This window comes from Osmerus eperlanus, chromosome 26 (assembly GCF_963692335.1).
Source record: "Osmerus eperlanus chromosome 26, fOsmEpe2.1, whole genome shotgun sequence".
NCBI lineage: Eukaryota > Metazoa > Chordata > Actinopteri > Osmeriformes > Osmeridae > Osmerus > Osmerus eperlanus.
The window spans coordinates 2,263,215-2,277,225 of NC_085043.1; the positions used below are offsets into that span (position 1 = coordinate 2,263,215).

At 40.3% G+C, this 14,011-nt stretch overlaps 1 protein-coding gene across 3 annotated transcripts in view; it reads right to left on the minus strand.

Moving 5' to 3' along the window:
- The window catches only part of cdc14ab (cell division cycle 14Ab), a 154,738-nt gene that overhangs the window by 65,322 nt on the left and 75,405 nt on the right, over positions 1 to 14,011 (minus strand). For all 3 annotated transcript variants that reach the window (XM_062452673.1, XM_062452672.1, XM_062452671.1), the window contains exon 5: positions 2,702 to 2,781. In XM_062452673.1, coding sequence (XP_062308657.1) covers positions 2,702 to 2,781 — 80 coding nt within the window. The remainder of the gene's footprint in view (positions 1 to 2,701; positions 2,782 to 14,011) is intronic.

The window sequence follows — 14,011 nt, forward strand, 5'->3', positions numbered from 1 at the left end:
AAACCACAGGTAATGGTAATTTCACCAACAAATCGTTTACTTGTAATGTAATGTCATAATAAATCCTACAACGAAAATGTATTTGTGAGGAATGTTTATTTTAACGATTGAAAACAGATGCATCATAGACCACTGTAGTAGCTATGTGTTGCCCGGGCAACAGAGGCTAATGTCATGCTAATGCTTCAGTGAAATAGTAGACTACCGTTTCCGAAAGTAGATGTGGGCCTACTTCCTTAATAATATCAGCTAATATTGTACATTACATTTCACAATTGTGTTTCACATCACAAAGTAAAATGAGTAAATAGTTATCACCCTGGCCTCTTTGCTTGTGGCGTTTCTGCAGCTGCCTTGCAGTAAAGCTATAGTTAGCCTAGCTATCCCCCAAGTTAACAGATGCGAAACGAATGTTCTGCTCTACGAATGTTATAATTAGGTGCCTCGCAGCTTCGCTGCTTGGCCCCTAATTATAAGAAAAGGTAGAAACCCTTAAGGTGGCTTCGCGGCTTGGCCACCAAATATGTTAATTTACCCGAGTTTAGTTCTGAACAATTCATATTTTTAAGACATTTATTCTGAGAGAATAGGCGAGTGTGATGCGACGGAGTAAAATGCAAAACAACTAAATGTATGACCATTTAAATCGGGTGGGGAACGTCCGGCGGTCCGCGAAATCATTTGGTCCGGCCCGCCATGGCACTGCAAGCACCATATTATTAGGTACATTATTCGTTGGCAGCAGCACTATTTTAATATGTGGAAGAGGACCTTGGAGGTGCACAGCGTCGCGTACCAATGTACCAAAAGATCTCGCTTGCGCGCTCTCCGTAATCATGATACCCCCCCAGAAATGTTCACTGCACCCGCAGTCAAAGCAGGCTGCATCCGGCCCTGCCAGCTAACATCACAAACCTCACCAAAGAGAAGCAGTTCCAGCCATCACATTAGGGGCGAGTTAATTAAATTTTTGACCAAATATAGCAGGCACATTTAAGTTGATAATTCCGTATGGCCCCCGAATGATTTTATAAATATCCAAATGGCTCTTGGCAGAAAAAAGAAAACACCACCCCTGATTTAAATAGTATGACACTGCCATCTAAAAAGTGATAGTTGAAACAAGCCATGTTACTAATGTTTATCAAAAACACTAAATGATGGAAAATCTATAATGGCAGATCATGATGGCTGTTTGATTCATCTTGAGGAGTTTAACCTATCTCTCTAATAATGCCAGGAATCTGTGTGTGTGTGTGTACAAATTAGAATGGGTCTATTTTCCCACAATCAGCTCAAGAACCGGACACTCTGCAAAGTTCATATTCAGCATGTGTCCTCTTTATAATCCAACGAAGTGCAGTGCCGCCCGCCACTGACATTGTTTGGATAAGCATTTAGACATAAAATAATCCCCCCAAAAAATTCCGCCAGTTTGGCTTGCTCTCGTTGCATCCCAGCCCCTTCACTCTGATAAGTCCTCTGGTCTGCAGCGAGGTTCCTAAGAATAGGCTATCTCGAGAACCGGACACTTTGCAAAGTTAATATTTTGCAGGCGTCCTTTTTATAATCCAACGGAGTGCAGTACTGCAACTGAATTTATGCGATTAACTAAGGCATTCGCAATTAAATGAAACTAAGCATAGTAAGGAAAATAGGGTGTCATACAGTGTGTTGTGAAGTAGAAACATTTTGTACTGTTTCGTTATTTTGAAGCGAATTCACAAATACAACCAATAATTAGCTGCTTTCAAAGGGACTGGCTAGTTAACAGAATGACAATATAATATGGATATACTTTCAATATAGATCAGTGAATTTTGTGACATAAATGAATGTGTTTACTGATGTCAACTGCCTGCACATTGCAAATGTACAAGCGCTGTATGGTGAATTAGGCCTACAATTATGGCAACTGGCTAAACCTTTGTGCATGTAATGACTTCTGTTATGAAGTAAATGTTTAGATGTTTGTGGTGGTAAGACCATTTAACAGAGAACCAATATAGTACATTTTGATCAACATAAGCAATGTATAACCAAGGAAACAGCAGACAAATTAAGGCTACATAATCATTTGCATGAATGTAGGATACCACAGCATTGGCAATTTGACTAGAATAGATGTGGAGGTTGAACAAGTACTTCAGAGATGACAGATAATTTCAATTGTGATCTGAGAAATATTGGTACCAAAACCACTGACAGGAGAACTGTCATCACCAGCTGCATCACAGGCACTGCACTATCCATCTATAATTCCAGAAATCTGTGGGTATCACCAACATCATTGCGGGCACTGTGCTTTATCTATAATTCCAGGAATATGTGTGTGTGTGCCACCAATTTTATCACGGGCACTATGCATATCTATAGTTCAAGGAATCTGTATTTGTGTGTTTCACTGACATCTTAATCACTGACTGCATCACAGGCATTGTGCACTAGTGTAGTAAAGTCTAGGTCAAATGGCGAGGGGAACTATGGACTCAAAGCTTAAATTTGAGCTACCATGAGATCAAATGGCAAACTACTTCATGTAAGGGTGTGAGTAAGTGTGGTACAAAAAATGTTTATCAAAATAAATAATACGTGTTATAAAATGCATGCCGAAAATAACAATTGGGGGCTAATAATCCCTTGGGTACTTCAGACAAAAAAGCTTAATGAAAGCCTCATCTGTGGTTGTCTGTCAACTCACCTGAATGGCAGATATGATGCATTGGAGCCAGAAATCAGAGCCTTGTATGCCTCCTCTGGTGTCTTCTTTAGGTAGATTACCTGCACGGTAGAAAGACAGAGGATTATTTATTTTTTTTGTCGGTAAAGTTTTGAATAAGGCTAAGTATTCAGTTAAGCATTATTCAAGTCTTCTAAACGTAGAATTCCATACAGGTATTACACAGATAGAACAGAAGCTTTTACAGCCCATCACTACCCCTCCCTTTTTGTTGTACGTATATGTCAGTTAGAGGCTTTTTGGAAGTAAAACACAGTTGTTGCCTTCATTGTTATAAGTGCTACAGATGGTGGCCAATCAATTTGAGTGATGCAGTGAGTGGACTTTTGGTACTAGAACGGAAGATAATTAATTCAAGTAAACTCCTTAGTAGCCATCTTAGAGATTTCCGGCTTTGCTCAAAACCAAAATAAATAAATGCTTGCCATCATGCAGGGCCGGCCCAACGAAATAAACAAACAAAACATTTGTTTAGGGCCCCGCGATTGTTTTTTTGTCAATCAAAAGGGCCCCATACACTATTTTTGATTAGGGCCCCCAAAACCCTAGGGCCGGCCCTGCCATCATGGTTTAGCATTGACTCAAATGTTTTCAATGATGTGACAGATTGAGGAGATTTGTTTGAAGGTGAATTTGGTTTGTTAAGTTTTGAAAGTTTAAAACTGAACGTAAACGTGGCATTAAGATTTTTATCTTCATAACCTGATTTACTTAACCCTAGAAGGAGTAGCATTACATATGTGAGCATTCAAAAGTGGGTGCCACAGCACAACATCGCATATATGTGATTCGACCATATAATATTTACATTTATTCATTTAGCAGACGCTCTTATCCAGAGCGACTTACAGTAAGTACAGGGACATTCCCCCGAGGCAAGTAGGGTGAAGTGCCTTGCCCAAGGACACAACGTCAGTTGGCATGACCGGGAATCGAACTGGCAACCTTCAGATTATTAGCCCGATTCCCTCACCGCTCAGCCACCTGACGCCCCAATATTTGAATACAATTTGTTCTGATAGAAAAAAACGTAAAGTAACATTCTCTAACCGCTGGGCTAGTTACCCAAGTTGTTTCTACCAGCCCACCCTAATATGTGACACTCTGGTGAAAAGGGGTGGTTGTCGGCCAACGTAATTTCTAGATTTTTACAGCCCCTTCTTGCCCTGCTCGCATTCTCTTTCACTACAACGGACCTGTCTGTGAATAGCTCCATCTCTCCGTGCACGCTCTGAATCGATGCGTGGGACAAACAGCTTTTTCCCTCAGAGAAGACTGCAGGAGAATCAATCCAGAGTTTACGAAATGTTAGAATTATAATTTCCTGCACAAATGTGTCCAAAACTGATACATTCAAATTAAATATAATAATATTCATAGTTAAACACATTTGGCTCATATAACAATATGAGTCGAACGTAATGTTTATATTACGTAAAGCTCAAAAACTATTTTGTGCTCAAATTAATGCCCAAAACATTCTCGTGAGCTCGCATTGCTTCCCTATCTACACTCACATCTAACAGATACTAGGACATAGGTTTGGGCTGAGCCCCTAATTTTTACAACGTCTGGCTCCGCCCCTGCCTACCGTCACAAATATAATCACATTCTGTGGGAAACACTGACAAACTCATCAAATATGTCAAGGCACAGCAACCAACCAAACTCATCTCTGCAGTTTTTTTTTATGACATTGTGGTGATATGAGACAAGGGGAAGCAATATGAGGTGACTCCTTGCTAAGCCAAGATAATAAAATAATTGATATATCCCCCAAACCATTAGATAACCAAGGATAAGAGCGAAGCGGTTTTTCCCTTCTTACAGCGCAGATAGTAGTTCACATGACCCTCTAGTCTTCAGACACAGACAATGGGCCTCATTCACCAAATGTTATTAAGAACTCATTTGTTCTTAAATCCCACTTATGCAGTTTTCACAAAGATTCTGGCATTCACCAATGTTTTCTTATTTGGGATTTGTTCTTAGGTAAGAACAGAATTTACGCACACTTGGGTGTGCACTCTTAAGGCCGATTTATACTACTCCGTTTTCACGGACACAGGGAACGCCCTCTCCGACGTGGAACGCCCTCTCCGAGACCCTCGGAGAGCTCTACGTGCACCTCCTGATTTTCCTGACTATCCGTCCGTCCGTCATTTTACGGGCTGTGGCTGTGATTGGTCCGTATTAAGAACCGCTTGCGTCAGGGCGGGGGCGGGGTTGCCGTGACCAACAAGACGAACAGAATCCTTTGACCGCCATTGCTGTACGTTTTTACAATTCATATTTCAGCTAAAAAGTACATGTAAATCAGCATCTGAATTAAAATGTGACGAGAAATGGGCAGTGTAGTTGCTGAAAATGTGCTTATTTTATTGATGAAACAGCTAATTTGTAAATTTGCTCAGAGTTTTCGATAACCTAGCTAGCAGTGCAGCGCCACCTACTCTTCTGGCGGTGAATTGTTTTGTAAGTCGTCGTCGAGTGTCGTCATCGAGTGTCGTCGTCGAGTGTTTATTTACCTAGGTTATCGAGAAGTCGGAGCAAGTTTACAAATTAGCCGTTTCATCAATAAAATACGCACATTTTCAGCAACTACACTGCCCATTTCTCGTCACATTTTAATTCAGATGCTGATTTACATGCACTGTTTAGCTGAAATATGAATTGTAAAAACAGCAATCGCGGTCAAAGGATTCTGTTCGTCCTGTTTGTCACGGCAACCCCGCCCCTGACGCAAGCGGTTCTTAATACGGACCAATCACAGCCAAGGGGTATCCGTAAAATGACGGACGGACAGACGGATAGTCAGGAAAATCAGGAGGTGCGCGTAGAGCTCTCCGAGGGGCTCGGAGAGGGCGTTCCACGTCGAAGAGGGCGTTCCCTGAGTCTGTGTCCGTGAAAATGGAGTAGTATAAATCGGCCTTTACACACAATTGAGAGCTGACATGTTTGCGCAAAATAAATAGTTATACAATTTTCGTCCGTTCTAATTTAAAATTGAATATTTCTCTTCTTTATAATTTTGCAACTAATAATTGTCATTATTTTACACGTAATTATATGTTTGTTTGTTTTAAAGGGGCGATTGATTGCAAAACCGATTTTACCTTGTCATAGTTGAAAAAATGACAGTTTGGTGTGTAAAATAGACAGTGAACCTCAAAGTCCATTGAAACCTCTTTCCTATCAAAATGTCACTTTTTGAAACTGCAACTTGCAAACGCTAGCTTTTGAAACAGTGCTCACAACTTGCAGCATCAACTTTGTCACACCCCAAAATTTACATTTACCCGCCCTCTGGTTTTGTGGTCCAGGAACATAAACGGAGGTCGCGTAGATCTCCGACACTTTTTAAGATAACTGCGCGCTGCTCGGTACTTCCACAGGAATTAAAAATAAGTAAGTTAATAAGTTTTCAAGATATTGAAAATGGAGCGCCGTAAATGCAGTGTTCCAGGCTGTACCAGGAATCCTGACACTTTTCACTATCTTTCCAAAGAATAAGACACTTGACAGGCATGGCTGATGTTTATCTATGGGATTATCCCTAATAAGTACGACGCTAAAGTATTAATTTGCTCGAACCATTTCACCGAGGACACTTTCGAAAACTGGGGACAATTTAAATCAGGATTTGCTATGAAGCTGTTGCTGAAAAGAGGTGCTGTTCCGACCTCATGTTCATTACAACCGCAAGCTGTAGTATGATGTTGTCGCTAACAGTTATTAGCAATGCTAACGTATCCTGCCTGTATCTAGCATCGGTAGAATGTGTGATGATTTAGTTTATTGGTAATGGGGCTAACGCGTTATTTTATGTTCCTGGCTGTGTTTCATTGAAATAAATAACCCGTACATGTAAATCTACAATTCAAGATGCATGTTTGTCCAGATCTTTGGCAGGTTATTTTTTATATAGCTAACTGAAGCTGAGTTGAATCACGATATAGTTTGGTTGCTAAGCTGTAGCTAACGTTCTACCCACCTAAGTCGATCCAGTTTACTTCGATAACAGAATGGAAACAACTAACGTAATAATTTCAAATGATATCTAGTCAATCTGTTGAAAACAGTGTTGTGTAGACACAATAGATTTATTTGTACGTTTTTATTTCAAGTCTCCACCTTCTTTGTTTCAGTGAGTGTTGGCCGTGTTGCGTCTTTGCTCCACAGCTTCACTCGTTGTAAAACAACCAATCAGCGCGCAGCTCATCTATATATTAATGAGTAGGGATGCGTATTGATAAGATTTAACGATTCCGACTCCTTATCAATTCCTGCTTATTGATTCGATTCTCTTATCGATTCTCCCCTCTACAGCCTAGGTCTGTGCGTCCTGCACCCCCCCACACACACACTCGTTCTAAACAAATTTCTCAAACTGGCTTTGACTGGCTCTGAAATGAGCTAATACCTACCACCTCTAGGCCTCTTCAGGCCTCTGTTCTCAAAACAAAATCTAGTCGGAGATAGAAACTTTCAGTTTCCTTGTGTTCAAGCTTCTATTACTCAACACCAGTAGGACTTACAGGGGTCCTAACAACAGGGGAAATAACTTCAGTGTCACCTTTCAAAAGAGACCATTTACATGCATGTACTCCAAATGGTTCAACAACAGCTTTCAATGTACTTTGGGTATGTTGTTTAGGCGTTTTCAGACACATTTAACAGGACTATTAAAAGGTTAAACAATTAAAATGCTAAGTTTAATAATGGATTAAAAATCGACATGCTCAGTTTAATAATGTGACACGCGAACGTTTGCTGATAACACACGCCGCCCCGATAACGTGAAATGATCAATAAGACCAATACTAATGGGAGACGAATGCCGGAGCTAAAATGTATGCTTCAAACGACGGGACAGAAGATAACTAGATCGACTACACACAATAAAGGCAAATTGCTTCACACAGTAACAAGTGGTTGTGATCACTTTTGAGCAGTTTAGCTCTACCTTAGATAGTTAGAGATGAAGCGCGAACGTTAGCTGCGCTGCTGCATGCATCGAACACATGACGTTCAACTTCATTCCATGCTGTGTGTTCAAATGTTTCTTCTTTTTTGTAGTATTTCCTCCCTTCGACGAAATAGACTTTTTACGCACGTTACAAGTGGCGTTGTTGCCATTTTGTCGTGTGAAATACAACCAAACTTTAGAACGCTTCTTCCTAGTTGCCATGTTTTCTGCAGTCTGTCTGAATAAACTATAAAAGTTTGCGCATGCGCAACGGCACAGAGAATCGTTAACAGAATCATTAAGGAATTTTGCTAACGATTCCAAGGAATCGATTCACTGGGAACCGGTTCTAAACAAGAACCGGTTCTCGATACCCATCCCTATTAATGAGCATACCATAAAAGGAGAAAACCTAGCGTTTTTTCCCGGGAAAATTTCAGAGGATGTATCAGGGAGCATAGAACAGCACCCGGGCCATTTTCAGCCCAACCAATGTTACATAACCTATTCAGAGACCTTAAGGAACAGTGTGAAATACCCCAAAAACCCAGTCAATCACCCCTTTAATAAATACACACTACGCTTTAGGGCTGGGCGATAAATCGATAAAAAAAATATCGAAGTAATGACTTCCCTCAATAAAGATATCGTGAAATGAAATGGTAGCCTACACTCACTAAAATATACTGAGCACCTCGAGTGGAGTAGCTAATGTTAACCGCGGAAAATGAGTCTTATTGTCTAAAACAGTGGCAGCGATAGCCATGGCGAGGGAGCAACTTCCAATGAAGAAATTATTGATAAAAAGGGTTAGTCTTCTTCAGTAATTTGGAAGTGGTTTGGCTTTTTTGAAATCCGACAAAGAGCAATGTTCGGTGCAAATTGTGTAGTAAACAAACAGGTGGCTACCAAGTCTAGTAATAACCTTTTTTACCACCTGAAGCTAAATCACTCGTTGGAACATGCAGAACGTGTGAGTTTGCGCCAAGGTATTGATAAAAAGCAAGGTTTTAAAAAGCTTATGTTACCTGGGTACCCCAGGTACGTGCTCCCTGGCTGCAAACATTTCTTTCACACCGCGCTGCCTAAACTTTATGCCGAGTGTAGGTAAAAATACTTATTTTGCTACTACTACGGATCTGTGGTTTATCGTCTTCATTCTCGTTATCGAATGGAAATATAAATATCTATATCGAAAAAAATTACCAATATCGCCCAGCCCTACTACACTTACACTTCTGCTAATTTGTAAAGCACTTTGAATTGCCATTGTGTATGAATTGTGCTAGGCCTATATAAATAAACTAGCCTTGCCATCAATTCACATCAATTATGTTAATGGTGAACCTTGCCATCCAATAATAACTGACTTATCACGGTATTTATGAACCCAAAGTAGGCTTATTCCGCACACTAGGACAACACCACACAATGGCGCACAATGCTGCAACATTTAGCAGATCGTGCCCTGAGGAGGGAACACATCTTCCGTGACCATACCGATTTATTTGCAGAGAGTGACAAGTACCTGTTGGGACGCTTTAGGCTACCAAGAGCAGTCCTCATGGATGTTTGTAACAGTCAACTGTCTTCTAGGCTATGTTTTTAAATATGTTTTTTTTTTTTTTAAGTTAAACCATTTATTTTTCACTTCATCAGTTCTGCGCCCTTCTCCAGATACAGCGTTCACTGCATGAGTAATTGCATTCCATGCATCGGTTTTTATTTACTGCTTTATGATGTGTCGTTTGTCGCTAACTTCTTGCAGCTGTACCTCCACTTCAGAATTAATAAAGTTTTGCTGTATTTTGTCGCGGCCTCCACCGTCTTTACCATGTCTTTTTTACATTTCTCATGGCAGGGCTGTGTGCACACAGCCCTGCCATCTCATGCCCTTTTATGGGAATTAACGGGGTGTTTACTTATGCTAAATAGGAGCCACGGGACACAAGCTTTCAACTTACAACATATTGGGATTCATCATTCTAAGACCACACCTGCGAACAATTCTGCTGTTTAGGAACACGTCATGAATCACACGTAGACTTTTCTTAGGAACTTTCTGAACCCGTTAAGGAGTAGCGTTGCACATATATGATCGTTCGAAAGCGGGCCATACAGCGTAGCGTCGCACGTGTGATTTTGAACATTCCAACTGACTTTTTCGATAGACAAAAACGATATGACTAACGCTATAGTATCGCTTCAAAATTTACAATGAGGAAGCTAACAAGTAACCCTAGCAGGTAGTACCATTGCTACGAGTATTATGCTAGGTTGCTAGGTAACGGAAGCTAACTAAAGCTGGCTAGCTTCCGTTTCGGAAAAATAACTCATTCTGGTGGGAGCGTCGGAAATATTTAGAACTCACGCATCTAAGGGTTAAGAACAAATGTAAGAAATAACTAAGGAAGATAGTGGTGAATGAGGCCCACTGTTACTGACACATAATGATCTCTTCTATACCGCGTTCCAAATTATTATGCAAATTATATCTTTCTCTGATTTTTCTAAATAGTCGATGCAAACGACAGTCAGTATAATTTAAGTCATCAACCGGGTATAATTTGAATTTTATTGAACAAACCTCCCAATGATAACCGTATTTTTTTCAAAAATGTAAAAACTCAAAATGCACTGTTCAAAATTACATTTACATTTAGTCATTTAGCAGACGCTCTTATCCAGAGCGACTTACAGTAAGTACAGGGACATTCTCCCCGAGGCAAGTAGGGTGAAGTGCCTTGCCCAAGGACACAACGTCATTTTGCACAGCCGGGAATCGAACTGGCAACCTTCAGATTACTAGCCCGCTTCCCTAACCGCTCAGCCACCTGACTCTCCCTTACCTGAAATTATTATGCACAACTGTTTCAAAACATTTTATAGGTTGTAAAGAACTGAAAGTGGTCATTTGTTGAATTTGCAGCATTAGGACATCATATTTACTGAAATCAAAAGCTATTTCAATCAAAAACATCTTAATAGGGCAAGTTACATGTTAACATAGGACCAGGGCTGGACTGGGCCAAAAAATCGGCCCTGGCATTTTTGGCCCAGGCGGCCCACACCCACCGTGATTGTTCAGACACATTCCCTGCAGACAGTCCTCAAAAAATAGGGGTGCATTCTATGATACGAGTTGCCTAGTGTTCTGCGTTCATGTGATAGTTTTGGATCCTTCAAGAAGGGTCTCAAGACTTATCTGTTGATCTTACACTTAAATAATTAATTAAATCTTAGAGTTATGATTTGTATATTTATGGTATTGTATGGTATTTATTTATTTATTATTATTGATATTTGATATTGTATTGCTATTATTACTATTTTGCTTAATATTGGCTTAACAACTTTTAAAAACTGTTTCTGTTAATTTTAACTATTGTAAGATTCATATTTTGTCGCTTTGGACAAAAGTGTCTGCTAAATACAATAACCACCACCCTTCCCAAAAGCTACAATAAAGCTGAGAGTAGTATATGCCCTGGAAAAGAGCATCAATACAAGAGAAGCAGTGTACTCTCACTTTTTATTGACGATTTGGAGGCCATATAGTACACAATGTCCATACTCAACTGCAAGTAACAGTGGAAAGCTGCATGGCCCTCTGAACAACACTGGATTATTACCATACAGATACCTTTTGATACCATTTTACCTATGCTTGGTGGCCGCAGGGGTTAAAATAGGGTAACCTAGTAATACTGTGTCCTCCAATTTAGCTAGATAGATTTATTTTATTTCTTATACTAACCTATAACAAATCAGTTGTGTGAGCATGGTATATGCCCATAATCTTCCCCTTCAGTACTTCATTCAGTATTATTCATGTTATTGGATTTTTGCAGTTACGACGTAAGGCTCACATACCACTAGGGATGTCACGAGAACCGATACTACCGATACCTTCCGGTTCTAAAATGTCAAAACACAGACGATGCCCATTTTTTTGAAGCACCGTAGGCACCGTTAGCGACGATGCCAGTGTTAGCAGCATCGGTTCCTGAACTGATGGGGGGCAGCATACGCTTCAGTGTTCCAGTATTTGTTGCACTATAAGCATTAATTGCACTTTATTATGTTGTTCTATGCTATATTGCACATGTTTTTATGTATTTTTATGACATTTTGATATTTTTCAAGTATTTTAGACGTGTGAGTTCTAAATATTTCCGACAGTCCACACAGCGCAAGTTATTTATCCGAAACGGTACAGTAGCTAGCTATCTTTCGTTAGCTTCATGGCTAAATTAGCTAGCATAATACTCGTAGCAATTCTACTACCATGCTAGTGTTACTTGTTAATGCCGAATTATACTTCTCCGACTCCGTTACGGACAGACGGAGTCGGACGGATTGGTTGAATTAGCCTTCTCATTAGTACATTTTGAAGCCATACTAAAGCGTTTGATGCATAGTTTTTGTCAATTGGAAAATATTCAGTTGGAATGTTCGAAATTGCATATGTGAGACCCGCATTCGAACGATCACATATGTGCGACGCTACTCCTTTACGGGTTAATAAAGAAGTTCAAGTAAAAAATCTTAAAAAAACTTTTTTTTTAATATGGTATCGAAATCAGCATCGAGAATCGTGTTATTTTACTGGTATTGGCACCGACTACTGAATTTTTGGTATCGTGACATCCCTACATACCACACACACACAGCCTCCCTCCCTTCCTGAGAGTCCCTGTTAATTTGCCTACTCCTTACCACATCGTAAACTACTCTTTCTTCCATCTTTGGAAGATGGAAGAAAGAGTAGTTGAAAGAAGTAGTTGTCATGGTCACTCGGCTTCTTCCCTGACCCTGTCAGTATGTTGTTTCTGCTTCTCTGAGCCAGCCACCTCTCCTTCCTCTAGTGATGCTGATGTTGAAGCAGCTAAAGCCCCCCCAAACATGTTCGAAATTTTTGCACATTTTGTGGCATTCGCCCGTAGATTTTGTATCTTTTTCTCCCTTAACTTTTCTGCACCTTCCTTGCGCTTTGGTGGTCGTTTCTCCATTTTAGCGATGCTAAACTTTAAGGATGCTAAACCAGCATACGCATTAGCCAACAGCTCGTGTCTCAGGGTCTGCGGGAGGCGATATTATGAATCAGGGGAAGGGGGTTCCGGGATTTGATTGGGTCCCGCTCTACCAAAAGAAAATTAAGCAATCCGCTGTCAGTTCTCTATGGGCCGGCCTGACCAAAAGAAAATTAACCAAAGGGCCGCTGTCAGTTCTCTATGGGCCGGCCCGACACCAAAAAAATTAACCAATGGTCCGGGCCGCTGTCAGTTCTTTATGAACAAATTTAAAGTGGTAAAAAAAAACAATAGTTACTCAATAAAATTGACATTTTGCACATAACTATATACATATAAACTATACATATTATGCTAGAATTATAAATCTTAATTAGGCTACATGTCTGAGTGACAGAAAACGTATGTACGAATATGAGGGAGTCCCTGCGACATTTGCTGAAGGAAAATAAATGCAGTCTAGAAAGGCAGGAAAAAATTGCAGAGCGCAAGGCTGGCAGCAATTTACCAGAAATAGGAGAAAAGTTGCTTTTATAGTTCTTTAGGTGATAAAACACAACGTTTTTTTAAACAGTAAAGAAAGCAGGGACCTGGAATTTGAAAAAATCCTCTTTTCACTAGCTTTGTACTAAACTCCTCAAAAAAAGTTCGGAAAGGATATTTTGATCGATTATTCCTCCCCTTCAATAATACCAATTGGTATTTTATTTTATAACGTTGGAAAGCCTGATTAGTCACCATTACAACAAGATACAACTTGTAAGGATCGTGCATTCATGGAATGAGCAACACAGCTAACTGTGTGGGTAGTGGCCCCAAAAAATGTGCCAAAATGCAATATTCTTCTGTTGGTATTCACGTTTTGAGTTGCTTGGTGGATTGGATGATTGCACTCTCCCACAGTAATAAGGAAAAAACAACACATATTGGCCATTTTTACACTTTACTCATTTTACACTGTCAGGGACCTCAGTAGCGTGTGGAAGATCCATACGCAGCCACAACAGCTTGGCACCTCCTCCTCATGCTGGTCACCAGCCTGGTCACACACTGCTGTGGGATGGCATCCCATTCCTCAACCAGGATTTGTTGCAAGTCAGCCAACATGTTTGCGTTGGTCACTCTGGCACGTACAGCGCGCCCAAGCTGATCCCATGAGGAGGAGGTGCCAAGCTGTTGTGGCTGCGTATGGATCTTCCACACGCTACTGAGGTCCCTGACAGTGTAAAATGAATACAGTGTAAAAATTGCCAATATGTGTTGTTTTTT